At 46.1% G+C, this 26,161-nt stretch overlaps 1 protein-coding gene across 2 annotated transcripts in view; it reads left to right on the forward strand.

Moving 5' to 3' along the window:
- Nucleotides 1-26,161, forward strand: part of LOC117077397 (putative uncharacterized protein CXorf42) — a 111,812-nt gene that overhangs the window by 50,747 nt on the left and 34,904 nt on the right. The window contains exon 2 of one of the 2 annotated variants that reach the window (XM_033201079.1): nt 13,819-14,062. The exons of the other annotated variant lie outside the window; for it this stretch is intronic. Coding sequence (XP_033056970.1) covers nt 13,819-13,831 — 13 coding nt within the window. The 3' untranslated portion in view covers nt 13,832-14,062. Of the gene's footprint in view, nt 1-13,818; nt 14,063-26,161 lie in introns of those variants that run through there. 2 annotated transcript variants of the gene reach the window in all.

Here is a 26,161-nt window from a genome sequence, read left to right on the forward strand (position 1 = left end):
GCCCAGCCAATGCTACACTTTTAAACAGCCAGATCTCATGATTACTCACTATCATTAGAACAAAACCAAAGGGGAAATCTGCCCCTATGATCTAATCACCTCCCACCAGGCCCCATCTCCAACACTGGGGACTACAATTTGATATGCATTTATAGTATCAATTGCTGCATACCAAGTTCTTTCTGTTTTGGGCCTTTGTAATAGTCACAATGTCAGGTACTACTGGTGCCAAATGTGGTATTATGCACTGAGCTGCCTACAATCAATGGTAAGTCTCCAAGAAACCAAGGTCTTGTGCACAGGCCAGATGGGGTTATTGAATGGAGAAATAGTCCCATGAAACACTTTGGCTTCCTTAAGCTCAGCAATGATGGCAATTATTTTTTTTTGTCCCCTAGGCAGCTGATATTGTTTTTTGGGAAACAACAGTATTAGGTGTTGGTCATCAGGTGGTCCATGGTCTTCTATATTTCCCACTAAGATGGCCATAACAATTGCAATTCCTGTCAGGGCTTGGGGGCAAAGGCAAGTGGGGGTACACATGGAAAACACATCAGTACCAATATTTCATTCAGTAGTGGGGCCATGACAATGGAGGTTAGTAGGAGCCCAAAATCAGAGAATACGATCTGTTTTCTCCTCATCTTGATGCAAGGGTTTGTGGGGATCACAGTCACCTGTGTACTGGTATCTAAAAGGGCTAAGAAGTGCAATTGCTCTCCACTTTTCAGTTGAACTCTAACCTTGGCATAGGGCCTCTGGGTCGCCTGGGTACAGAAGGATCTTGTTTATAACCCCTAATCTTTGGATCTTTGTTTGTAACCCCTAATCTTATTTATATTTGAAAGCTGAGTGTCAGAGCAAAAGTTGCTCAGGATCTCTGATTTGTCTCCAAATCCACCAGAAGAGGTGGAACGCCATCACTGTGCAGACTCTAGCGGGACCACTTATCAAATTCCCATGGCCTGGTACTTGGCCTTGAGTTTCTTAGTGGGGAGCCCATCAATCTGCTTTCGTGGTTCCATTATTGAGTAATCAGACTCAGAGATCCCTTTGGGAAGGCCCTTGCCCAGATAGTCCAGAAGAGGCACTCAAGTACTATTTTTATGCTCCTTTTTTGGAGGGGAGGGGTCAAATTTTGCTATTTTATCAGAAGCCACTTTTTCTGTTCCTGAGAATTTCTCAGTTAAGATCTGGATCACGTAGCAGATTGATGGACTTGACCTCAGGAGGTGGCTTAATTGGGCTTGACAACAAGCAGGAGCAGCACGAACAAACCTATAATCTAAGTCTGGTTAATCTTCTCATCTACTGTTCCCACTTCCTCATACTAGACCCAAGAAACCACCAGGAGGGCTGCAGGACCTCCATAGCCTCTGCGAAGTGGTTGAGACATGTATTTCAGTAACTAGGTACTCATGATGTGTGGACCAAATCTGTCAGAGACCAAATAGTACCCAGCTGAGAAATGAGATGGTCGTTAGTATACATACAGTCTCATCTCCCCACCTTGCTCCTCCTCCTCAGAGAAAGTGGCCACTATCAAGGCACTATGGAGGAGGAGGTCTGTAGTGATGTACCCCTCAAGGAGCCACTTTCCTTTATGAAGTTTATTTAACAAGATTATCTTTTTCATAATGGAAGCAAACTAGCCAAGTCTCTATGGTTTCTTCCTCTAAGCAAGTCTTCCTTCTGGCTTGGCTGCTGGGCACTGACCCTATCTAGTGAGATCACTGGACAAAGTGATTCTAAAGAGCTCTACATTATTTTTATTAGAAGCATGAGTCTCAGTAACATGCTGCATGGCATGTTGTCCATAAGCCCCAGGGAACTGCTTAGATCTAGGAATAGTTTTGGGGTAAAGTCAGTTTGCAGGGTCTCCAATGACTTCTGGACCCATCATCAGAGAACAGTGTCCAGGGAATTGTTTCTGTGGCTTCTTAGAGCCCCTCTGCTGGATCTCTAATTTGATCCACTAGTTTATCTCAGCCGAGGTGATGGGGATAAACAGGAGGATCAATGGTTACCTTGGAACCAAAAGCTTTTATGAACCATTTTCTATCATCCTCCAAGTATACCCTGTGACTTACAATAGCAATTCCTGAGACCCATTGGCATGGCTGGTAAAGTGCCACGTGAGGTCTGCTAGTACTTCCCAGGACTCACTGGCAGAGTGCCCGGTTAGACCTCTGACTCTGGCAAATGATCCATTAGCATCCTCCAGGAGTGCCCTGCAAGGTCTGCTTACACCCATCATTGGTGAATTGCCCCACGAAATTTTCAGGCTCTTTGCTCTTCAAAAACGGCATTATTCATAATCAACTACCCAGCTTGCCATTCCAATTTTTCAAGAGCTCCGCTGAACTAGAGAGAGCTGAGCTGCTGGGTGTCGGAGTAGTTGATTAAGATAAGTCAAAATAAAAGTTACAGTCAGGCTTTAATCACTTCCTTTGATAGTATAAGGAAGGGACTGAACCAGAAAAGTACCAACTCCTCCATTATTCCATTTTACCACATGGAGTGGCTCCAACAGGGGTCTGATGGATTAGCACAGATGCAGGGCATCATCATCTCACTGTTAAGGGAGCCCTGAACAAAAAGGCTTCTGCCATTTTATGAACCCAGGGGCAGGAGAGGTGACAGGGAAGGGCTAGGAGTAGAAAAGTACTGAGTACTGAGTCAGCGTGGAGAAAAAATATTTTTAGGCACCCCCCAACTCCCACCATGGCAAAAAGAGGTATTAGCCCAGGTGCTTGAGAAAGACTTCTGCCAAAGGCTCCTGAGAAGGTGGACTCCGAATGGAGGCATCTGGTCTAGGAATGCAGACATGTGTGAGAGCATGATCAATTAGGGATGTCTGAGTCCTTGACTGCAACTCCATTCACAGCCTGCAATGCACTGGCTGTGCATCAAGTCTGATGTGGGGAGGGCACATCCCCCCATGACCCCTGCCAGGTAAAGCTTTTGTAATTGCCTATAGCGAGGCCTGAAAGATCACCCATAGGTTTTTGGCCAAGAGTTGAATTCACTCTCTCCAGTGGTCCTAGCACTTCCTATGAGAGGTCTTGCTGTCATTGTCTCTAAAAGCATGAAACAAAGGAAGTCAGAGCTCCACCCCTTTGGAATGCAGCTACTGTGGGGCTGGGTATTTCTAGTTTCCATTACAGAAATACTGAATCCACCCTTGCCCTCACCACACCCACACAGGGCACTCAGGAGAAGGGGAGGCAGGGCTGTGGTTTCTGGCCTGCTGTGGCACTAGAAGGTTCATAGCAGTGAGTCTGATGGGCTTTCTGGGTGTCAGACCAGACAGAAGAACCAAAGCCAGTCACCATCATCAGTAGTATTCTAGCTCTGGAGCTTACGTGTTCACCAGTGACAGTGTCTGCCCAAATCTTCCTTCTGGCTCAGCTGCTGGGCATTGACCCTACCTAGTGAAAGCTTAGGACACACCTATCCCTGGAATACTGGGCAAATTCTCCCAGCTCAGGAGAGTGGTGGGCTCTTTTTGGTTCTTCCGCTTTTTTCAATTCTATCTGTTATGGTTAGTGTCAGGCCTCTGAGCCCAAGCTAAGCCATCGTGTCCCCTGTGATCTGTACGTATATATATGTCCAGATGGCCTGAAGAAAGTGAAGAATCACAAAAGAAGTGAAAATGGCCAGTTCCTGCCTTAACTGATGACATTCCACCATTGTGATTTGTTCCTGCCCCACCTGAACTGAGTGATTAACCTTGTGAAATTCTTTCTCCTGGCTCAAAACCTCCTCCACTGAGCACCTTGTGACTCCTGCCCCTGTCTGTAAGAGAAAAGCCCCCTTGGATTGTAATTTTCCACTACCTACCCAAATCCTATAAAACAGTCCCACCCCTGTCTCCCTTCGCTGACTCTCTTTTTGGACTCAGCCTGCCTGCACCCAGGTGAAATAAACAACAAAGCCTGTTAATGGTCTCTTCACACGGACGCGTGTGACATTGGTGCTGAAGACCCGAGTCAGAGGGACTCCTTCGGGAGACCAGTCCCTTGTCCTCACCCTCACTCTGTGAAGAGATCCACCTATGACCTCAGGTCCTCAGACCAACCAGCATAAGGAACATCTCACCAATTTCAAATTGGGTAAGCGGTCTTTTCACTCTCTTCTCCAGCCTCTCTCACTACCCTTCAATCTCCCTGTCCTTCCAATTCCAGTTCTTTTTCCTCTCTAGTAGAGACAAAGAGACACATTTTATCCGTGGACCCAAAACTCTGGCGCTGGTCACGGACTCCGGAAGACAGTCTTCCCTTGGTGTTTAATCACTGCAGGGGCACCTGCCTGATTATTCACCCACATTCCATTGGTGTCTGATCACTGCAAGGACGCCTGCCTTGGTCAATCACCCACATTCCCTTGGTGGCAAGTCAGTTGTGGGGACACCTGCTTTGGCTGCTTACTCACATTGCAGCCCAGGGCTGCTCCCCACCCCCTTCTCCGTATCTCTACCCTTCTCTTTAAAGTTGCCTCCTTCACTGTGAGCAACCTTCCACCCTCCATTCCTCCTTCTTCTCCCTTAGCCTGCGTTCTCAAAAACTTAAAACCTCTTCAACTCTTGCCTGACCTAAAATCTAAGTGTCTTATTTTCTTCTGCAACACCGTTTGGCCCCAATACAAACTCAACCATGGTTCTAAATGGCCAGAAAACGGCACTTTTGATTTCTCCATCCTACACAATTTAGATAATTTTTGTCAAAAAATGGGCAAATGGTCTGAGGTGCCTTATGTCTAGGCATTTTTCATACTTCGTTCCCTCCCTAGTCTATGTTCCCAATGTGACTTGTCCCAAATCCTCCTTCTTTCCCCTGCCTGTCCCTTCAGTCCCAACCCCAAGCGTCGCTAAGTCTTGTGAATCTTCCTTTTCTATTGACCCATCTGACCTCTCACCTCCTCCCCAGACTGCTCCTCCTCAGGTCGCTCCCCTCCAGGCTGAATCAGGCTCCAACTCTTCTTCAGCCTCTGCTCCCCCACCCTATAACCCTTCTATTACCTCCCCTCCTCACACCTGGTCTGGTTTACAGTTTCATTCTGTGACTACCTCTCCCACCTGCCCAACAGTTTCCTCTTAGAGAGGTGGCTGGAGCTGAAAGCATGGTCAGGTTACATGTGCCTTTCTCTCTCTCAGACCTTTCCCAAATCAGCCAGCATTTAGCTCTTTCTCATCAGACCCCAGTAAATGTATACAGGAATTCCAATACCTAACTCTGTCCTACAATTTAACCTGGAGTGACTTAAATGTCATCCTAACTTCTACCCTCTCCCCAGATGAACAGGAAAGAGTTTTCTCTAGCCCAATCTCATGCTGACAACCGCTGGCTCCATGAGCCAGACCTCCAGGAAGGCATTAGAGCAGTTCCCCGAGAGGATCCCCAATGGAACGATCAGGCAGATTCCCCAGGTATAGCTAGGTGAGATTACATGGTTTCCTGCCTAGTTGAAGGGCTTTAAAAGGCAGCTTACAAAGCTGTTAATTATGACAAACTTAAAGAAACTACCTAAGGTAAAGAAAACCCAGCCCAGTTCATGGCCTGCTTAGCAGCAACCCTTAGATGCTTTACCACCCTAGACCCAGAAGAGCCAGAGGCCACCTTATTCTTTTATCACCCAATCTGCTCCTGACATTAGGAAAAAACTCCAAAAGTTAGATTTCAGCCCTCAAACCCCACAACAGGACTTAATTAACCTCGCCTTCAGGTGTACAATAATAGAGAAGAGGCAGCCAAGCTACAATGCATCTCTTGAGTTACAGCTACTTGCTTCCACTGTAAGACAGCCCACAACCACGTCTCCAGCATACAAAAACTTCAGAACATCCAAGCCACAGCTCCCAGGGGCTCCTTCAAAACATCCCCATGGACCTTGCTTCAAATAGCAAAAGCCTGGCCACTGGGCCTCAGAATGCCCGCAGCCCCGGATTCCTCCTAAGCCCTGTCTGTGCGGGTCCCCACTGGAGGTCCAACTCACATTGCCACCGCTCCTAAAGCTCCTGGAGCCCAAACCCAGCGTTCCTTGGCTGGCTCCTTCCCAGATCTCCTCAGCTTAGCAGTTGAAGACTGACACTGCCCGATCGCTTCAGAAGCCCCCTGGACTATCACAGACGCCGAGCTTTGGGTAACTCTTACAGTGGAGGGTAAGTCTGTCCCCTGTTTAATCGACATGGGGGCTACCCACTCCACATTACCTTCTTTTCAAGGGCCTGTTTCCCTTGCCCCCATAACTGTTGTGGGTATTGATGGCCAAGCTTCAAAACCCCTTAAAACTCCCCCACTCTGGTGCCAACTTGGACAACATTCTTTTATGCACTCCTTTTTAGTTATCCCCACCTGCCCAGTTCCCTTATTAGGCTGAGACATTTTAACCAAAGTATCTGCTTCCCAGATTATTCCTGGACTACAGCCACATCTCATTGCCACCCTTCTTCCCAATCCAAAGCCTCCTTCACGTCTTCCTCTCGTATCCCCCAGCTTAACCCACAAGTATGGGACACCTCCACTCCCTCCCTGGCAGCTGATCAAATGCCCATTACTATCCCATTAAAATCTAATAACCCTTGCCCCGCTCAATGCCAGTATCCCATCCCACAACAGGCTTTAAGGGGATTAAAGCCTGTTATCACTTGCCTGTTACAGCATGGGCTTCTAAAACCTATAAACTCTCCTTACAATTCTTCCATTTTATCTGTTCAAAAACTGGACAAGTCTTACAGGTTAGTTCAGGACCTGCGCCTTATCAACCAAATTGTTTTGCCAATCCACCCTGTGGTGCCCAACCCATACACTCTTTTGTCCTCAATACCTTCCTCCACAACTCACTATTCCGTTCTTGATCTTAAGATGCTTTTTTCACTATTCCCCTACACCCCTCATCCCAGCCTCTCTTGCTTTTACCTGGACTGACCCTGACACCCATCATTCCCAGCAGCTTACCTGGGCTGTATTGCTGCAAGGCTTCAGGGACAGCCCTCATTACTTCAGCCAAGCTCTTTCTCATGATTTACTTTCTTTCCACCCCTCCACTTCTCACCTTATTCAATATATTGATGACCTTCTACTTTGTAGCACTTCCTTTGAATCTTCTCAACAAGACACCCTCCTGCTCCTTCACATTTATTCTCCAAGGGTTATCAGGTATCCCCCTCCAAAGCTCAAATTTCTTCTCCATCTGTTACCTACCTCAGTATAATTCTTCATAAAAACACACGTGCTCTCCCTGCCAATCATGTCTGCCTGATCTCTCAAACCCCAACCCCTTCTATAAAACAACAACTCCTTTCCTTCCTGGATACTTTTGCCTTTGGATACCTGGTTTTGCCATCCTAACGAAACCATTATATAAACTCACAAAAGAAAACCTAGCTGACCCCATAGATCCTAAATCCTTTCCCCACTCCTCTTTCCGATCCTTGAAGACAGCTTTAGAGACTGCTCCCATGCTAGCTCTCCCTGATTCATCTCAACCCTTTTCATTACACACAGCCAAAGTGCAGGGCTGTGCAGTCAGAATTCTTACACAAGGACTGGGACTGCGCCCCCTATAGCCTTTTTGTTCAAACAACTTGACCTTACTGTTTTAGGCTGGCCATCATGTCTCCGTGCAGTGGCTTGCCGCCGCCCTAATACTTTTAGAGGCCCTAAAAATCACAAACTATACTCAACTCACTCTCTATAGTTCTCATAACTTCTAAAATCTATTTTCTTCCTCCCACCTGACACATATACTTTCTGCTCCCCAGCTCCTTCAGCTATACTCACTCTTTGTTGAGTCTCCCACAATTACCATTGTTCCTGGACCAGACTTCCATCCGGCCTCCCACATTATTCCGGATACCACACCTGACCCCCATGACTGTATCTCTCTGATCCACCTGACATTCACTCCATTTCCCCATATTACTTTCTTTCCTGTTCCTCATCTTGATCACACTTGGTTTACTGATGGCAGTTCCACCAGGCCTAATCGCCCCTCACCAGCAAAGGCAGGCTATGCTATAGTATCTTCCACATCTATAATTGAGGCTACTGCTCTGCTCCCCCGCCCCCGCTACCTCTCAGCAAGCCGAACTCATAGCCTTAACTTGAGCCCTTACTCTTGCAAAAGCACTATGCATCAATATTTATACTGACTCTAAATATGCCTTCCATATCCTGCACCACCATGCTGTTATATGGGCAGAAAGAGGTTTCCTCACTACGCAAGGGTCCTCCATCATTAATGCCTCCTTAATAAAAACTCTTCTCAAGGCCACTTTACTTGCCAAGGAAGCTGGAGTCATTCACAGCAAGGGCCATCAAAAGGCATCAGATCCCATTGCTCAGGCAACACTTATGCTGATAAGGTAGCTAAAGAAGCAGCTAGCATTCCAACTTCTGTCCCTCACAGCTAGTTTTTCTCCTTTTCATCGGTCACTCCCACCTACTCCCCTACTGAAACTTCCACCTATCAATCTCTTCCCACACAAGGCAAATGGTTCTTAGACCAGGGAAAATATCTCCTTCCAGCCTCACAGGCCCATTCTATTCTGTTGTCATTTCATAACCTCTTCCATGTAGGTTACAAGCCGCTAGCCCACCTCTTAGAACCTCTCATTTCCTTTCCATCGTGGAAATCTATCCTCAAGAAAATCACTTCTCAGTGTTCCATCTGCTATTCTACTACTCAGGGATTGTTCAGGCTTCCTCCCTTCCCTACACATCAAGCTCGGGGATTCACCCCTGCCCAGGACTGACAAATTGATTTTACTCACATGCCCTGAGTCAGGAAACTAAAATTCCTCTTGGTCTGGGTAGACACTTTCACTGGATGGGTAGAGGCCTTTCCCACAGGGTCTGAAAAGGCCACCATGGTTATTTCTTCCCTTCTGTAAGATGTAATTCCTCAGTTTGGCATTCCCACCTCTATACAGTCCAATAACGGACCAGCCTTTACTAGTCAAATCACCCAAGCAGTTTCTCAGGCTCTTGGTATTCAGTGAAACCTTCATACCCCTTACCGTCCTGAATCTTCAGGAAAGGTAGAACGGACTAATGGTCTTTTAAATACACCTCACAAAGCTCAGCCTCCAACTTAAAAAGGAGGACTCTGTCAAGGATAGAGCCCCAACACTCACCAACCAAGCAAGTAATTATGCTGAACCCCCTTGAGCACTCTCTAATTGGATGTCCTGGGTCTTCCCAATTCTTAGTCATTTAATACCTGTTTTTCTCCTTCTCTTAATTCAGACCTTGTGTCTTCCATTTAGTTTCTCAATTCATACAAAACCGCATCCAGGCCATCACCAATCGTTCTATATGACAAATGCTCCTTTTAACAGCCCCACAATATCACCCCTTACCACAAAATCTTCCTTCAGCTTAATTTAACTCTCCCACTCTAGGTTCCCATGCCGCCTCTAATCCCGCTCAAAGCAGCCCTGAGAAACATTGCCCATTATCTCACCACGCCACCCCACCAAACATTTTTGCTGCCCCAACACTTCAATATTATTTTATGTTATTTTTCTTATTAATATAAGAAGGCAGGAATGTCAGGCCTCTGAGCTCAGGCTAAGCCATCATATCCCCTGTGACTTGCATGTATACGTCCAGATGGCCTGAAGCAAGTGAAGAATCACAAAAGTGGAAATGGCTTGTTCCTGCCTTAACTGATGACATTCCACCATTGTGATTTGTTCCTGCCCCGCCTTAACTGAGCCATTAACCTTGTGAAATTCATTCTCCTGGCTCAGAAGCTTCCCCACCAAACACCTTGTGACCCCCGCCCCTGCCCGCGAGAGAACCACCGCCTTTGACTGTAATTTTCCACTACCTACCCAAATCCTATAAAACGGCCCCACCCCTATCTCCCTTTGCTGACTCTCTTTCAGACTCAGCCCACCTGCATCAGGTGAAATAAACAGCCTTTTTGCTCACACAAAGCCTGTTTGGTGGTCTCTTCACATGGACGCGCATGAAATTTAGTCCCTTAATCATCATCATTGTGGAAGATAATGTTTATTAAACACCTACAGCATGGCGGTGATTTGTTTATGCGACCACCAGAGCTGGCGCCAGAGGAAGGCAAGTAGGCAAGATAAAAAGGAGACTTTATTACATAGCCAGTGTATAGAAAGAGGAGGCGAGGTTCACCAGTCTCCGGCAGCGGAGGCCGAGGAAGTCGCTCCGGCGTTCTCAGGCGAGGTTCCTAAGTCCGCGTATGAGGAGGGGCCGAGGTAGTTCGTGCCGCGCGCCTGCCGGGAGCAGCTTTTATGTCTTGGGCCTGGGAGTGTGGGGGGCGGTAGGCGGGATGCGGGCGGGTCGAGGGCCGTGCGGTGGGCGCAGCCAGGTAGGTTTCGGTTTCCTCAGTCGGATGTCATGCTGTGCCTGCACAGTTGACCTGTGCCTTCCCCGGCGCGGGAAAGTTGGTGATGAAGAACCCAGAAGTACGCCATCTTAGTCACCTTTGTTCTTTGTTTCCCTCTCCCTCCATCCAGACAGTCCAACCTTTTATTGATTATGATGATGGGGGCGTCGTTGTCTGTCCGGCTGCTTCCTGCTGTCAGGGGGCGTTGTCATGAGGGTCTATGGTTGGCACCTGGACGTAGGGATGTAGGAGCATCTGGTTGAAGGCGACACGGGTGATCTCTTGAACTTTGGCTCGGAGAAATTTGATTAAAATGGGGGCAAAGCATAGGATAAGACAGAGGATTAATATAGGAATGAGGAAGGGGAGCATTTGTTGTATTGCTGGTAGCACCTATATGGGTGGGCCTGGGGTTAGGGGGGTGTTGAAGTTTTTTAGTTCTATTTTAATTCTGTTTAGGGTTTGGATGTTTGTACCAACCAGGCCTGACTCATTTATGTAATAGCAACATTCTTCTCCTAAGAAAAGACATGTTCCTCTTTTCTCAGCTGTAAGAAGATCTAGTGCTCTCCTGTTCTGTGCTGCCACCTGAGCTACTGAAGTGATTTGACGTTGTAAAGAGGCTAGACTTTCAGCCGAAGCCTCTATGGCTTCTTGAATTTGGGCAGTTAGAGATCGAGTAGATTGTACGGAGTGGGCGAGTGCCCCAGTTCCAAGCCCTGACGCCACTAAGGAGGAGGCTAGAGAAATTCCAATGACTAAGGGAAGGAAGACGACCCGTTTTTGGAGATTATTAGGAGGAGAGTTAAATTGTAGGGTGAGTTCAGCCACTTCTGCTTTGCTATATAGAGTTAAGCTAGGTACTAGGGACACTGGGACGCAGAGGGATTGGTTGATGGATGCATGGTTAAGGACCTTGAAGAGAGTTTTATTACACCAGAAATAACCTCCAACGGGGGCTCTCTGGGTCTTATTGGGCGATTGGGTGTGCTTACACCAGGAGGAGTTTGGGGCAGAGTAGCAGAAGAAAGGATTGGATTTTCTGGGTTTTGGTATAGTGGGACATGGAGTAAGAACGGTTTTTGGAGGTGCCTAGAGTTAGTTGTAGCCTTGAAAGCAGTAGGTAAGGGGACTGCCACTAAGGGGGCTCTTTCAAGGGCTGCACAGAGGAAACACTGGGAGAGATTTGTTACGTGAGCTGCCTGTGTTAGGTTTAACCCTTGACGGACAAGCTTTAACTATGAGAAGGGGTCTTTATGGGGGTGGGTGTAGTTGGTCTTGTAGGCCTGTTCCTGTGATTGTATGGCTAAGGTTAAATTTTGTAAGACTTGTATATTTTTAGGGAGGGATTTTTGTTGGACAAGTGTCCTTTTTGTATCAACCAGGCCTGACTCATTTAAATATACAAGAGGGTGGCAGTCGGATATGAATCTTAAATAGGATCTCCGTAGAGTCCTCCTTTTACTCCGCCGTGATTGGAGTGTATAAGAAGAGTAGTAATGTAAGTATAAAGTAGGACTCCATTTTGGTGTTTTTTAAGGGGGAGAGAAGGACGTTGACTTAGTCAACAGTGGAGAGATTTGTAGCCGATAGAGAAGAAGCGGAAGTATAAAGAGAAAAGAATTTAGATAACAGTAATTGTTTTACCTGGTACTAGATGGGCAACAGTGGTGACGTAGCAGAGGTAGTTGCTAGGAAACAGTATTGTCCGTCGCCGTCTAGATGTAAGGACACCGGTTTGCCTTGTGTCTGGAGTATTGTTTGGTTTTAGTTAAGACTAGGCCGGAGATCAGACACTGGTTTGCCTAGTGCCTTAGGTGCCTAAAGGTCTAAAACAATTATTAGAGGAGATATAAGAAGCAGGTAATAGAATGATGACAGTAATAGAATGATGACAGAATAGTTAGGAAGGAGCCGAGGAAGAGGGGGGCAGGAATAGACTGAAGAGGAAGGCGGAATGAGAGTAAGAGACAGCTACGGATAAGGCAAGAATGAGAGGGAGTGTGGAAGGTGGGTAGGCGGAAGTGCCGAGGGATGGAAGGAGGGGCAGCCTCAACAATGGTAGGCGGGACTGAGGAGGAGGGCGGAACTACAGCGGAAGCGGGAGGGGAGGTGGGGTATATGGCGGGAGTGGAAGGGGGGGAAGCTGACACAGGCAAGTCAGACAGGAAAGATGACTCTTCTCTGACTTTGCTTAGCCAACTTGACTTGGGCCAAGGAGCATTGGCTACACAAGTCTGGTTGAGAACGCAAGTCTTAAAACTTTTGTATATAATTTATTTTAGACTACTTGCTTAAGCGCTGGCAGAAATTACTGAGGTCGATTAAAATGTTACGGTCTAGGGTGCCTTCAGGCGGCCATTGAGACTGGTTGTCTAATTTATATTGTGGCCACGCCACAGTGGAGAGGAACACCAGTTGCTTTCGCCTAAGATCTTGTTCTAATTGTAAAGTTTTGAGATTTTTTAGAAGACACCCTAAAGGGGAGTCTCTAGGTATTTTGGATTGGGGGTTTCCCATTGCCTTCCTCTCGCCTGCAGGCAGAAACGGAAACCGAACTCTACCTGGCTACAAAGCGTCCTTTGGAGCCACTAGAGACCGGTGGGAGGCTCCTGGAGCCGGAATGGAGATTACCTCCAGGTGGACATCTCCGTCCTGGACGGGTCTCACACGGAATGGAATGGAGTTCCTTTGGCAGACATCTCTACCTTTGGGAACTCTCCTGTGGGTCACCTGGTGACCAAAAAGCCTTGGGCCTGCGCAGGACTTCTGGCCAAGGAGTATGAGAGGGAGGCAAGAGGCACTCACCCCTAGGAGGCTTGGAGGTGTGGAAAGCGATGTCTAGGTCCTGGTCCATCCGGGGCGTGGAAGGAGGAGGCTCCTCGGACCTTGGGGGGCCCTGAGGAGGGGTCTCCTCCCGGGTTCGGCACCACCTGATTTGTTTTATGCGACCACCAGAGCCGGCGCCAGAGGAAAAGGCAAGTAGGCAAGATAAAAAGGAGACTTTATTATGTAGCCAATGTATAGAAAGAGGAGGCGAGGTTCACCGGTCTCTGGCGGCAGAGGCCGAGGAAGTCGCTCCGGCGTTCTCGGGCGAGATTCCTAGGTCCGCATATGAGGAGGGGCGGAGGAAGTTCGTGCCGCGCGCCTGCCGGGAGCGGCTTTTATGTCTTGGGCCTGGGAGTGGGGGGGTGGTAGGCAGGATGCCGGTGGGTGGAGGGCTGTGCGGTGGGCGCGGCCAGGTAGGTTTCGGTTTCCTCGGTCGGACGTCATGCTGCACCTGCGCAGTTGACCTGTGCCTTCCCCGGGCGCGGGAAAGTTGGTGATGAAGAACCCGGAAGTACGCCATCTTAGTCACCTTTGTTCTTTGTTTCCCTCTCCCTCCGTCCAAACAGGCGGGCCTTGTTCTGAGTGTTCTACTTGAATCTTTTCATTTCATCTTCTTTTCAGCCCTATGAACTAACTACCATGAAAATTCCATTGTACAGATGAGGCTCAGAAAGCTAAAACAACCTGCCTAAAGTCACAAATCCAGTAAGTAGCAGATCTGTGATTTGAAACCCTCTGTCTGCATTGAGAGTCTCTGTTCCTCTTATTAAGCCACACTGCCTCCTATACTTCTGAAACTGCCTTTGCAAAATTATGACTAAGACAGTGAGAGAGATTTAACTTAACCAACTCCATTTTGCTTCTAACCTCCAAACTGTCCTTGTTCATTCCTGGGCGTAGGCCCAACTAACCTTGGAAAAAACTTAGTTTATAGTTTAAACAAAGATGGTAATAGCCTTTCCCAAAGCAGACTTCCTTCTTGCCTGGGGACTAGATTGCCTTTGTAGGACTAACATTGGCCACAAGATTGGACATTATAGTTTAGGAGTCATGCAGCTGGAGGCTATAAGATTCTAACCCTTCCTAAACTGCTCCTAAGATCAGTGCTTGAGATATTTTGCAAACCCTGCACTTGATGGATCAGCTGGCACCACCCAAATGGATAAACTGGCTCATCTGATCTTGTGGCCCCCACCCAGGAACTGACTCAGCACAAGAAGACAGCTTCAACTTGCTATGATTTCATCTCTGACCAATCAGCACTCCTGGCTCACTGGCTTCCCCCCAACCACCAAGTTATCCTTAAAAACTCTGCTCCCTGAATGCTCAGGAAGACTGATATAAGCAATAATAAAACTCCAGTCTCCTGTACAGTCGGCTCTACATGAATTACTCTTTCTCTATTGCAATTCCCCTGTCTTTATAAATCAGCTCTGCCTAGGCAGTGGGCAAGGTAAACCCCTTGGGCAGTTATACTTCTTCCTCCCACCCCAGTGCCCTTACCCCTCCATGCCATCTCAGCAGCATGATCTTTACATATGGGTCCTAGATTTGTGTAGCGTTTTCCAGGCAGCAAGCTTAGTATTTCTTCCTGGATAGAGAGGACATTTAACGAAGCACTTCCCTTTCTGTGTTGCAATTGAGACCAATTGTCTTAAGGTGGGAAACTACTCCATATACAAAGCATAGTGGTTAAAGGCAGGGCTTCTGATACTTGGAGATGTCAGGGACTAATAAAGTTAATAAAATTGGGTCCTGACATAGGTTATCATCTTTTTTATGTCACTAATTAAGGACATTTAAAACAACACCATTTATACTACTATTAAAATAATAGACTGAACATGGTGGCTCACACCTGTAATCCCAGCACTTTGGGAGGCCGAGGCAGGAGGATCACTTGAGGTCAGGAGTTCGAGACCAGCCTGGACAACATAGGAAGAACCAGTCTCTATAAATAATAAAAAAATTAGCTGGGTGTGGTGGTGTATGCCTGTGGTCCCAGCTACTTGGGAGGCTAAGACAGGAGGAGTACTTGAGCCCAGGAGGTTGAGGCTGCAGTGAGCTGTGATTGCACCACTGCACTCCAGCCTGGGTGACAGTGTTACCAGGGGGTCCTTGCTCCCAGAGCTCCCAAGATGGTGGCGGGCCACTTCCAAGATGGTGGCAAGCCTCGTGTTCTCTGACCTGGGGTTCTTGGCCTCACAGATTCCAAGGAATGTAATCTTGGGCCATGCAGTGAGTGTTATAGCTCTATTAGAAGCCGTGGGTTATGAAAGAGAACCATGGAACCCAGTGACTAGTGTTCAGCTCGATTAGGACGAACCCAGGCACTTAGCCATGCAGGAACAATGGCAAGCCTTTAGCTCAATCGGGAGTGGCAATGGGTGCCTCGCTGGATCAGGAGCACAGCAGACACCCTGCTGGATCCAGAGGGATGGAAGTCAGTGGCGGGTTTGCGATGGTGGCAAACAGCAGTGGTGGACGGCAAGCAAAAGCTCAGCTCCAGCCATAACAAAACACAGACCAGAAGAGTGCAGTTGCAAGATTTAATAGAGTGAAATAGAGTGAAAACAGAGCTCCCATATAAGGGGAGGGGACCCAAAGGGGGTTGCCATTGCTGGCTCGAATGCCTGGGTTTATATCCTGATCCTTGTCCCTCCCACTGTGCTCTCAGGCAACAGATGATTGGTTATTCTTTACCTCCTGTTGTTGCCTAATTAGCATTTTAGTGAGCTCTCCTTACTATCTGGCCATTTGTGAGCTAAGTTCCAAGCCCTGTGTTTAAAGGTGGAAGCGGTCACCTTCCCAGCTAGCTTAGGGATTCTCAGTCCACCTAGGAAATCCAGCTAGTCCTCTCTCTCAACAGAGTGAGGCTGAAATGGCCTTTGCAAAAAATTATAACAGTGAGAAAATTACAGCAGTGAAGAGATCTGATTGCCGGGCGCGGTGGCTCAAGCCTGTAATCCCAGCACTTTGGGAGGCCGAGACGGGCGGATCATGAGGTCAGGAGATCGAGACCATCCTGGCTAACATGGTGAAACCCCGTCTCTACTAAAAATACAAAAAACTAGCTGGGCGAGGTGGCGGGCGCCTGTAGTCCCAGCTGCTCCGGAGGCTGAGGCAGGAGAATGGCGTGAACCCGGGAGGCGGAGCTTGCAGTGAGCTGAGATCCGGCCACTGCACTCCAGTCCGGGCAACAGAGCGAGACACCGCCTCAAAAAAAAAAAAAGAAAGAGATCTGATCACGCCAAAGTCCCATCTTGCCTTTGGCCTTCAAGCTGCCCCTAATTACTCCTGGGTTAGGCCAAGCTAACCTTGAGAGACATTTAGTTTATACTTTAAATGATAATAGCCTTTTCCCAAATTCAACTGCCTTTGTAAAGCTAATGAGAGACCAGCAGGCTAGAAGGACAAATTCTGCTAAGGTATACACAAACGATTGCCAGCTATTGTTCTGGAGGTCACAAGACTTCCCCAATTACTCCTCCAGATAACATTACTATTGTAGAACCTAAGACTGGCCTTTTGAGATATCTTTTCAGATTTTTTTTGCCTGTCTGACACCAATGGCTTTACCTGGACCTGCCAGCCACTCCTGTGGCCCCACCCAGAAGATATTCAGTGGGCAGAAGGACCATTCCTGCACCCTTATGATTGTACCCCCAGCCAATCAGCAGCAAGCACCCACTGCTTAGCCACCCTGACCCCCTCCCTAAAACAGCCTGTGAAAAACCCTAGCCCCCAAATGCTCAAGAAGATTGATTTGAGTAACAATTCTATCTCCCAGTGGTGTGGCCAGCCTTGTATCAATTAAATTCTTTTCTTTACTACCATGCCATGATCTTTTTTTTTTTTTTTTTTTGAGACGGAGTCTCGCTCTATCACCCAGGCTGGAGTGCAGTGGCGCGATCTCGGCTCACTGCAAACTCCGCCTCCTGGATTCATGCCATTCTCCTGCCTCAGCCTCCTGAGTAGCTTGGACTACAGGTGCCCGCCACCATGCCTGGCTAACTTTTTGTATTTTTAGTAGAGACGGAGTTTCACCGTGTTAGCCAGGATGGTCTTGATCTCCTGACCTCGTGATCCGCCTGCCTCAGCCTCCCAAAGTGCTGGGATTACAGGCATGAGCTACCATGCCATGATCTTTATTTGTGCATCAGGCAGGAAGAACCCATCAGGTGGTTACAATCCTGTCTCAAAATATTAATAACAGAAATAATATCTAAACCTTGTAAACAGAGATTACAATGTGGCAGATTCTGTTCTCAGTCTTTCAGTGAAATATCTGATTCAATCGTCATAAAAATCCTATTCAGTAAGCTTATTATCCCCATTTTATAAGCAAGGAAATTGAAGAAAAAGAAACAATATGTAAATTGCTCCTGACTCTGCTGATAACCATTATAGTTAGTATACTATAATATACTGTCTCTCTCTTTCATAAAAGACATTAAGAGAAACCTTCAGGCCCATAGGGAGGCCCTGATCTCAGAATTTAGGAATAACCAAGCAAAACACGGACACCTCTGAGTTTGAGTCTTGGGCAAATGAGCATTGTGTCTGTTTCCTGAAATTTAATATGAAAACACTAATATATGTTGTGAGGAGTAAATAATAACATATACTGAGCATTTACACAGTAACTGACACATAATAAGAACCTCTGGGTCGGGCGCGGTGGCTCAAGCCTGTAATCCCAGCACTTTGAGAGGCCGAGACGGGCGGATCACGAGATCAGAAGATCAAGACCATCCTGGCTAACACGGTGAAACCCTGTCTCTACTAAAAAAAAATACAAAAAAACTAGCCGGGCGAGGTGGTGGGTGCCTGTAGTCCCAGCTACTCGGGAGGCTGAGGCAGGAGAATGGCGTAAACCCGGGAGGCGGAGCTGGGAGTGAGCTGAGATCCGGCCACTGCACTCCAGCCTGGGCGACAGTGCGAGACTCCCTCTCAAAAACAAAAAACAACAACAACAACAACAAATTACACATAAAGCACCACCCCTAGCTTCCATGAAGGAAACAAGAAGAGTAGGAGACCCAGTCTGAAAATACAAGTGCTTACTATACAGGTAGGGAGCATAAGAATTACACCCACAAACAGTTATGTTTCAGTGAGTGGCCATAAGTCATGACTGTTGCCTCTTAGTGATTCATACTTCAGGTCTACAGGGGTTCTGGAAGGGGAGACAATTGGGCAGGTGAGGTTGAGAAACAGAAGGAAAAAGAAGATGGGTGAAAGGAGGCAGAAAATGTGAGAGGAAAACAGAGATGAATGATTTGGCTAGATTAGGAAGGAGAATAGGAACAGCACAAGCAAAGATAGTCAGAAATGAGCATGGTATATTCCAGAGATTCACTGCCAGTTTGTAGTGTCTAATATGGTTTGGCTGTGTCCCCATCCAAAATCTTATCTTGAATTGTAATCCCCATAATCCCCATGTGTCAAGGACAGGACCAGGTGGAGGTAATTGGATCATGGGGGTGGTTCCCCCCATTCTGTCCTCATGATCATGAATGAATCTCGCCAGATCTGATGGTTTTATAAACACCTGGCATTTCCCCTGCTTGCACTCCCTTCATCCTGCTGCCCTGTGAAGAAACTGCCTGCTTCTCCTTTGCCTTCTGCCATGATTGTAAGTTTCCTGAGGCCTCCCCAGTCATGCAGAACAGTGAGTCAATTAAACCTCTTTCCTTATAAATTACCCGGCTTGGGCATTTCTTCATAGCAGTGTGAGAACAGACTGATACAGTGTCTAAGAGCCATCACTCCAGAGAACAAACTTTATTGCCATGGCATTAGCTGAAAAACACTTAGGCTATTAGACTGAATGTGTGCTGATCCCTGAGACTTTCTCTAAATGGTTATATAAAGCAACGCATATGGAAACAACAGCTAAGCAAAGAAAAAGATTCGGCAGAGGAAAAGTGGCTTTCTTGGTTATTTATCTTTTCCTGCAATAAGTATGCAATCACGATTAATTAAAGTTCCCTCCTAGTGTTATTCTATTTAACTGAGATATTGATGTACAATATTAGAATGCTACCAGTTGTGAGCGAGAACAGTTTGTGCATGGTGCCTAAATATCAGGAGGGTGTTAAAAGAATTATTCAAAGTATCATTTTTATTTTGCCTGTGGATTGAGTCTTTCCTATGGCTCATAGGGGAAAGAATGGTGAGAAGGAGCAGAGTGAGATGAATGAAATTTGATCTCTGTCATTAGCTGTGGTTGCTACTCTTGGACAGTAACTCAACGACCATGAAGACTTCCTCATTTCATCACATCCTGCATGTTGACTAGGATCACAGCTGGCACCTAGTCCCCTTCCTTCCAGTTCAGAATGAATGGACTAAACATTTACTTAGTGGAGAGTTATGCAAAACTTTGATACTATAGAATGTGTTCACCTAACGGGTTGAGCCAAGAAGAGGCTCCTAAATCTAAGTCTCTATGTTAAATAAATAGAAGAGCCAATTTAGCATCTTACAATATTTCTGTCACACTCAATTTTGGAGTTGACCTTTCTGATGTGGTGGGTAGGCCTGTGGAATTTGTGAGAAATCCTTGGAAATTCCTTGTGCTTAAAATGAATAGAATCATATTTTGTGCTTCTTGAGGTGCTGGGGTTGGGGACCTGGGCCAGGGAAAATGAGATTGTGAAACCTCCACTCGGTCTTGACTTTCCTATCTTCCTTGTAATAATTTCAATCCCATTGAAACCCCTTAAGGTGACCATATTAAGGGAGGATAGGGATCAGAGGTAAAGAGAAATTGCAGTCTTACTGCTTGCCTCGTGATGAGGGCTATGGAAGGAGATGTTAGGGACTAATTTATATAGGAACCTAAGTTCTATTTTTCCTTTTTTTTTTTTATGGTAAAGCCCAGCTGGCTAGAGCTACCTCCTTGTGCCCCACTGGCTACCTTCCAGAGGCAGTACCCAGCTGCTAGCCACTGTTTATCATCAAGCTCCCCACACCTCAACAACAGCTCCAGGCTCAGCCATTGCCATGGATTTCTTTCCTCCTATGTTTCTAAGGACTCTTTCACCTTTTGATTTTAAAACATCCTTTGTTTAATTTTTTTTGTCTCTCTTGTTCAAAGGGAATGGACAGAGACTCTTCCTTGTTCTCTGCCTTCCCTCCATTATTTTGCCTGAACCAAGATTCTTTGGCTTGAAATAAAAAATCATAATCCAACTCTGCAGTTCTCATAGAGGCCCTAGTTTTGTTTGTGGCCTGTGCTTTGGAGGGGTCCAAATGTATCAGTTATGACGCTCACACCTGAATGCTACCTCTGAAATCACCTTTGTCCCCTTGCTTGTGTAACACAACAGAATGTGCTTTTAGAAGGGGTCTTTTGTATTACTAGATTCTAAAATATTGACAGGACAATTTCCAACCTATTTGCCTGCTTTCTTAAAAAAGTTAATTCAGCACCAAGCATCAAGCTAGTTATTGTTCATGTGTTGTGCTTCCAGCTTCAGGCCCAGATTTGCAAGAAGATTGGGAGAAATGAGAGTTGTGAGGAGGGTACAAGTTATATCACTCCCTCAAGGGCCTGTAAGAATGGACACCAAGATACTGAATGCCTTTAGGGGAGGTTGTTTTACTATTCCTAGAGGTAAAATGTCCCAGTGCCATGATTGAGGAAGGGACTTGAATCTTCAACCCTTTAAGTGAAATAGTTCTGGGCTAGATAATGTGGTAGGTGCTGAAGAGCTGAACTTGGGCTGTGTGTGTTTCTCTTAATTGAATGATCCCTGGCCCAGGGGAGGGCATGGCCATCCAGAGGCTGGCCTCCTCTAAGCTGAGTTCTGTGTGTTCTCTTATGCAGACTACTCCATTGCTCTGGGCCTGCAGAAAGCCCTCTACAGTGCTGTATAAAGGATATAGTCAAAAGTAGGTCAGTGTAACAGAGCTCATTTTAGGGCTCATTTAGAAACTATTTTCATAAAATAGTTTTAGTATATTTGCAAAAGGGAGGAGAGCATCTGCTAAAAGTTTCTTGGAGAAATTCATGCTACAGAGTTTGGAAATAGATAAAAACATACTTTGTTTTTACTTAAAAGAAAATCTTCAGCTGGGTGCAGTAACACACATCTGTAATCCCGGCACTTTGGGAGGCAGAGGCAAGAGGATCACTTGAGCCCAGGAGTTCAAGACCAGCCTGGGCAACATGGTAAAATCCTATCTCTACAAAAAAATACAGAAACTAGCTGAGTGTAGTGCTGCATGCCTATAGTCTGAGCTACTCAGGAGGCTGAGGTGGAAGGATCACCTGAGCCCATGAGGTCAATTGTGCCACTGCACTCCAGCCTAAGAGAGAGAGTGAGACCCTGTCTCAAAAAAAATTTGTCTGGTTCATTTTCCCTCCAGAACTCCATAGAGGACTATATAAATTCACATAAGGGGAAAAAGCAACTCACCAGACCTCAAGAGGGTTTCTCAAAATTCCCAGACCCTGGTATACACACATATTCTTCCACACCAGGATACTGAATGCCTTTGGAGGAGGTTGATTACTTTTCTTTAGAGGTAAAAAGGCTCAGGCTTAGGACAGAGCCTTGAACCTGCAGGCCTTTGAAGAAAAGCGTTCTGGGCAGGATGGAGTTGGTAAGTGCTGAGGAGCTGAATCTGATATAGTGAGCACTTCCTGTATCCGGGTGACTGGGGAGCTAAGGAAGGGCATGGCCACTTAGAGGCTGGCCTTCTCCAGGGTGCAGTCTTATATATTCTCTTTTGCAGACCATTCCCTTGCTGTGGGCCTGTGTTCCTTCATCTGTAAAGTAAAAAGAGTAGGCTGGATGTTCCCTAAATACTCTCCATTGCTTAGGCAGCACATCTTCCAGGAAGGACTCTCTAGCTAACACAGGTAGGACTGGGGACGAAGTGTGGGCTTGTCCCTTCAGATATCCCACCCTCAACAGACAGATTGTACCATAAGGGCAGAAAACATGCCTGGTTCATCTTTGAGACCCCACAGTCTAGCCAGGAGCTGGGAACAGAGCAGGTATCTCCAACAGTCTGTGTAATATATAAATGAGAAACAGTTCAGGTAAGTAATCTTGACAACCCCTCTAGCAAAGTTCTGCTGTTCTTTTCAAACCTCTCCATTCACCAAATCAAGTGGTGGCTAAGACATGGTCATCAGATAACACTGAGCTCAAATCCTGGCCCTTCCAGGATTTTTGGCAGGTCATCTGTAACAGATGTTGTCTGTGTCCTACTAGATCTCAGCCATATGTACTTGGCCCAATTTCCAACAGCTTGATGCTTCCTCTTGGGTCTGAAGTCCCTCTGCCTGAACAGGGAAGGCTGGGGAATAAATGCCCCCAGGAGCTCTCAACCAATGATTATTGGGAGTTGATGGATAAATGCCCAAGCTTCCTTGCCCCTTAGACAGGATAATTATGAAGTGATTGTTCTACCCTGTGAGAAGGTGATAGGCAGTCTGTACCAGTCTGTTCTCACACTAAAGAACTACCTAAGACTGGGTAATTTATGAAGAAAAAAGGTTTAATTCACTCACAGTTCCACAGGCTTAACAGGAAGCATGACTGGGAGGCTTCAGGAAACTTAAAACCATGGCAAAAGGTGAAGGGGAAGCAAGGCGTATCTTTTCATGGTGACAGGAAAGCAAGAGAGTGAGGGGGGAAAGTACCACACACTTTTAAACCATCAGATATCATGAGAACTCACTCACTATTATGAGAACAGCAATGGGGAAATCCTCCTCCATGATATAATCACCCCCTACCAGGCCCCGCCTCCAATTCGACATCAGATTTGGATAGGGACACAAATCCAAACCATATCACAGTCCCTGACAGTCAGCACTGGCCTGGTACTCACAACTGGGTCTTGATGTTTTCCTGTTGAACATAAACGGTCTCACAGAGTACTACTGTCAGACAAAGTCACTGTGATCTTGATGAAGTGAGAAAAAACAATACCACTTCATAACCTTGTCTAGGCATAGAAAAAACATCACTATGCAAATGAAAAAAGTATCAAACATGGAGTTCAGCTTCCAGCATGACAGCTTGAGGAACTCTGCTGATGCACTCACAAGTGAAAGTGGTAATATTATTTTTTAAAACAACCACTGAAAGCCCCTCGAAATGGTCCTAAGGGAAAACAGTAAATGAAGAAACATCTGTCTAAGAGAACCTACAAAAATTCAGTAAGAAAAGCAAGTCTGTGGTATTTGAACCACTACAGCTTCTTCCTTTCCCCCTCCCAGATCAGTAAGGCAGAGATTCTATTTCAGACTGCTGAGGCAAGAGCATAGGGCTCCCTCTCCCCTCTGGCTCCCAGCCAGAGGACTTTCTTCCCAGGTGGAGCAGCACTTCAGCATCATTCATACTGACACCAGCTACTTGTTTCTGAGGCTAAGTATCAGGTGAGTACAGCTGAGTGATGGTGGCTCATTTAATCTGCCTACTGTGTCCCCCAGTTATTTAATGGAGGCTCTACCTTAGATGCAACACACTGAGGAAACTGGGGCTCAAGATTTCCTTGCCTTGCTCATGAGGTGGTGGTTACATGCTGAAGAGGCAAGCCAAGAACACCTTAGGCTGCTGCACCCCACTCTGCCAAGGCCTCAGCCCATAGAAAGGAGTTGCCACTCAAACAGAAGCTTGCCACTGTCCCCACCCTGTCTCTAGAGCTCTTGCTCAAAGATTTTGCCTTGGAGGAGAAACAGGCTACACAACAGGTAGCTCCTAATCTCTTTCCAAAGGAATCGACTTCATTTGCAACAGAGTGTAAAGTTCAAACCTAAGAGTGCTCTCAAGAACAGTGGAGGCTGTCATACAAGGCAGTTGAGATTTGTGGATCTAATGAAGATAAAGCGTGGCCTGTAAGCTGGATAGCTTTCAGGAGAAAACCTGGAAATAAGATGGCTGGTAAGAGCACTCCTGGTATCAGAACAAATATCAGACATAGACCTCAAAAACTATTCCTTGAAAGAACCCACAATTTAATTGGATTTGTTTGTAGAACAATTTATGTCCTAGGGCATTGCTGAAAACAATCGAATGATCAGCAGGCAATTAGTACAGTTTGATAGTTGTGCATGGTAAGGAGAAGAGAGAGGGCCCTACTAACACCACTGCCATCCTAGAGTGACAGTGTACACACCCAAAGTCATGTCTTCCTGAAGACCAACATCAGAGGCTTAAGACTATGAGGAGAAGGAATAAGCTTCATTACAATAATCCAGCCAATCACTAAAAAATATACCAGCAAATAATAAGTCCCAGAGGCCAGGGTTGGGGGCAGTTGCTACAACATATTATCAAAAATTTTCTGGCCAGGCATAATGCCTCACGCCTGTAATCCCAGCACTTTCAGAGGCCAAGGTGGAAGGATCACTTGAGCCCAGGAGATCAAGACCAGCCTGGGCAATATAGAAAGACCCCTGTCTCTACAAAAATAATAAAAAAAAATTAGCCAGGTGTGATGGTGCACGCTGATAGTCCCAGCTACTCAGGAGAGGCTGAGGTGGAAGGATCACTTGAACCTAGGAGGTCAAGGCTGCAGTGAGTCATGACTGCACTGCACTCCAGCCTGGGTGACAGAGTGGGACCCTGTCTCAAAAAGATTTCAATTCCAGCAAAAAATGTATGAGGTATGTGATATGGTTTGGCTGTGTCTCCACCCAAAATCTCATCTTGGATTGTAATCCCCTTAATCCCCATAATCCCCATGTGTCAAGGGTGGGACCAGGTGGAGGTAATTGGATCATGGGGGCGGTTTGCCCCGTGCTGTCCTCATGATAATGAGTGAGGCCCACATGATCTGATGATTTTATAAGCGTCTAGCATTTCTCCTCTTGCACTTCTCCTTCCTGGCCTTGTGAAGGGTGCCTTGCTTCCCCTTCACCTTCTGCCATGATTGTATGTTTCCTGAGGCCTCCCCAGCCATGCTGAACTGTGAGTCAATTAAACCTCTTTCCTTTATAAATTACCCACTCTCGGGGTATTTCCTATAACATGTGAGAACAGACAAATACAGACCTGCAAAAAAAAGGAAAGTATACCCATACACCAGAAAAAAAGCAGACAACATCAACTGCCTGTGAGAGCAACCACATGATGGATTTAACAGAAAAATACTTCAAAATACCCATTATAAATATGTTTGCAGGCCAGGTGTGGTGGCTCATACCTGTAATCCCAGCACTTTGGAAAGCTGAAGCGGGAGGATTGCCTGAGGCCAGGAGTCTGAGACCAGCCTGGTCAGCACAGCAAGACCTCCATCTCTACAGAGGAAAAAAAAAATTGTTTTAAAAGAGAAAAAAAAATATGTTTACTGAACTAAAAGAAAGCATGATTCAGAAAATAAAGGTATGATAACAATGTTGCATCCAGTATAAAATATCATTAAAGAAATAGAAATTAAAAGAACCAAATGGAAATTCTGAATCTGAAAAGTACAATAACTGACATGAAAAATTCACTAGCAGAGTTCAATAGCACATTTAAACTGGCAGAAGAAAGAATTAGCAGATTTGAAACAGGATCGATAGAGATTATGCAAGATGAAGACTAGAGAGAAGAAAGAATGAAGAAAAATAAATACAGCTTCAGACAAATGTAGGACATCATCAGCCACACAAACCTTAGTGGGATCTACCAGAAGAAAGGAAGAGATAGAGAGGAGCAGACAAAATAGTCCAAGAAATAATGGCAGAAAATTTCCCAAATTTATTCTAAAAACAATAACCTACACACTCAGGAAGCTCAATGAATTATAAGAAGGATATATGTAAAGAATCCACAAACAGATTACATCATAGTGAAACCGGCTAAGATCAAGGAGAAAATCTTGAAAGTGGCAAGAGAAAAATGTCTCATCACTTACCAGGGAACCCCAGTAAGACTGGTAGTTGACTTCTCAACAGAAACAATGAAGGCCAGGAGGCAGTAACATTAAATATTCAAAGTGCTTAAAGAAA

Source organism: Trachypithecus francoisi, unplaced genomic scaffold (genome assembly GCF_009764315.1).
Source record: "Trachypithecus francoisi isolate TF-2019V2 unplaced genomic scaffold, Tfra_2.0 Lachesis_group6, whole genome shotgun sequence".
Taxonomy (NCBI): domain Eukaryota; kingdom Metazoa; phylum Chordata; class Mammalia; order Primates; family Cercopithecidae; genus Trachypithecus; species Trachypithecus francoisi.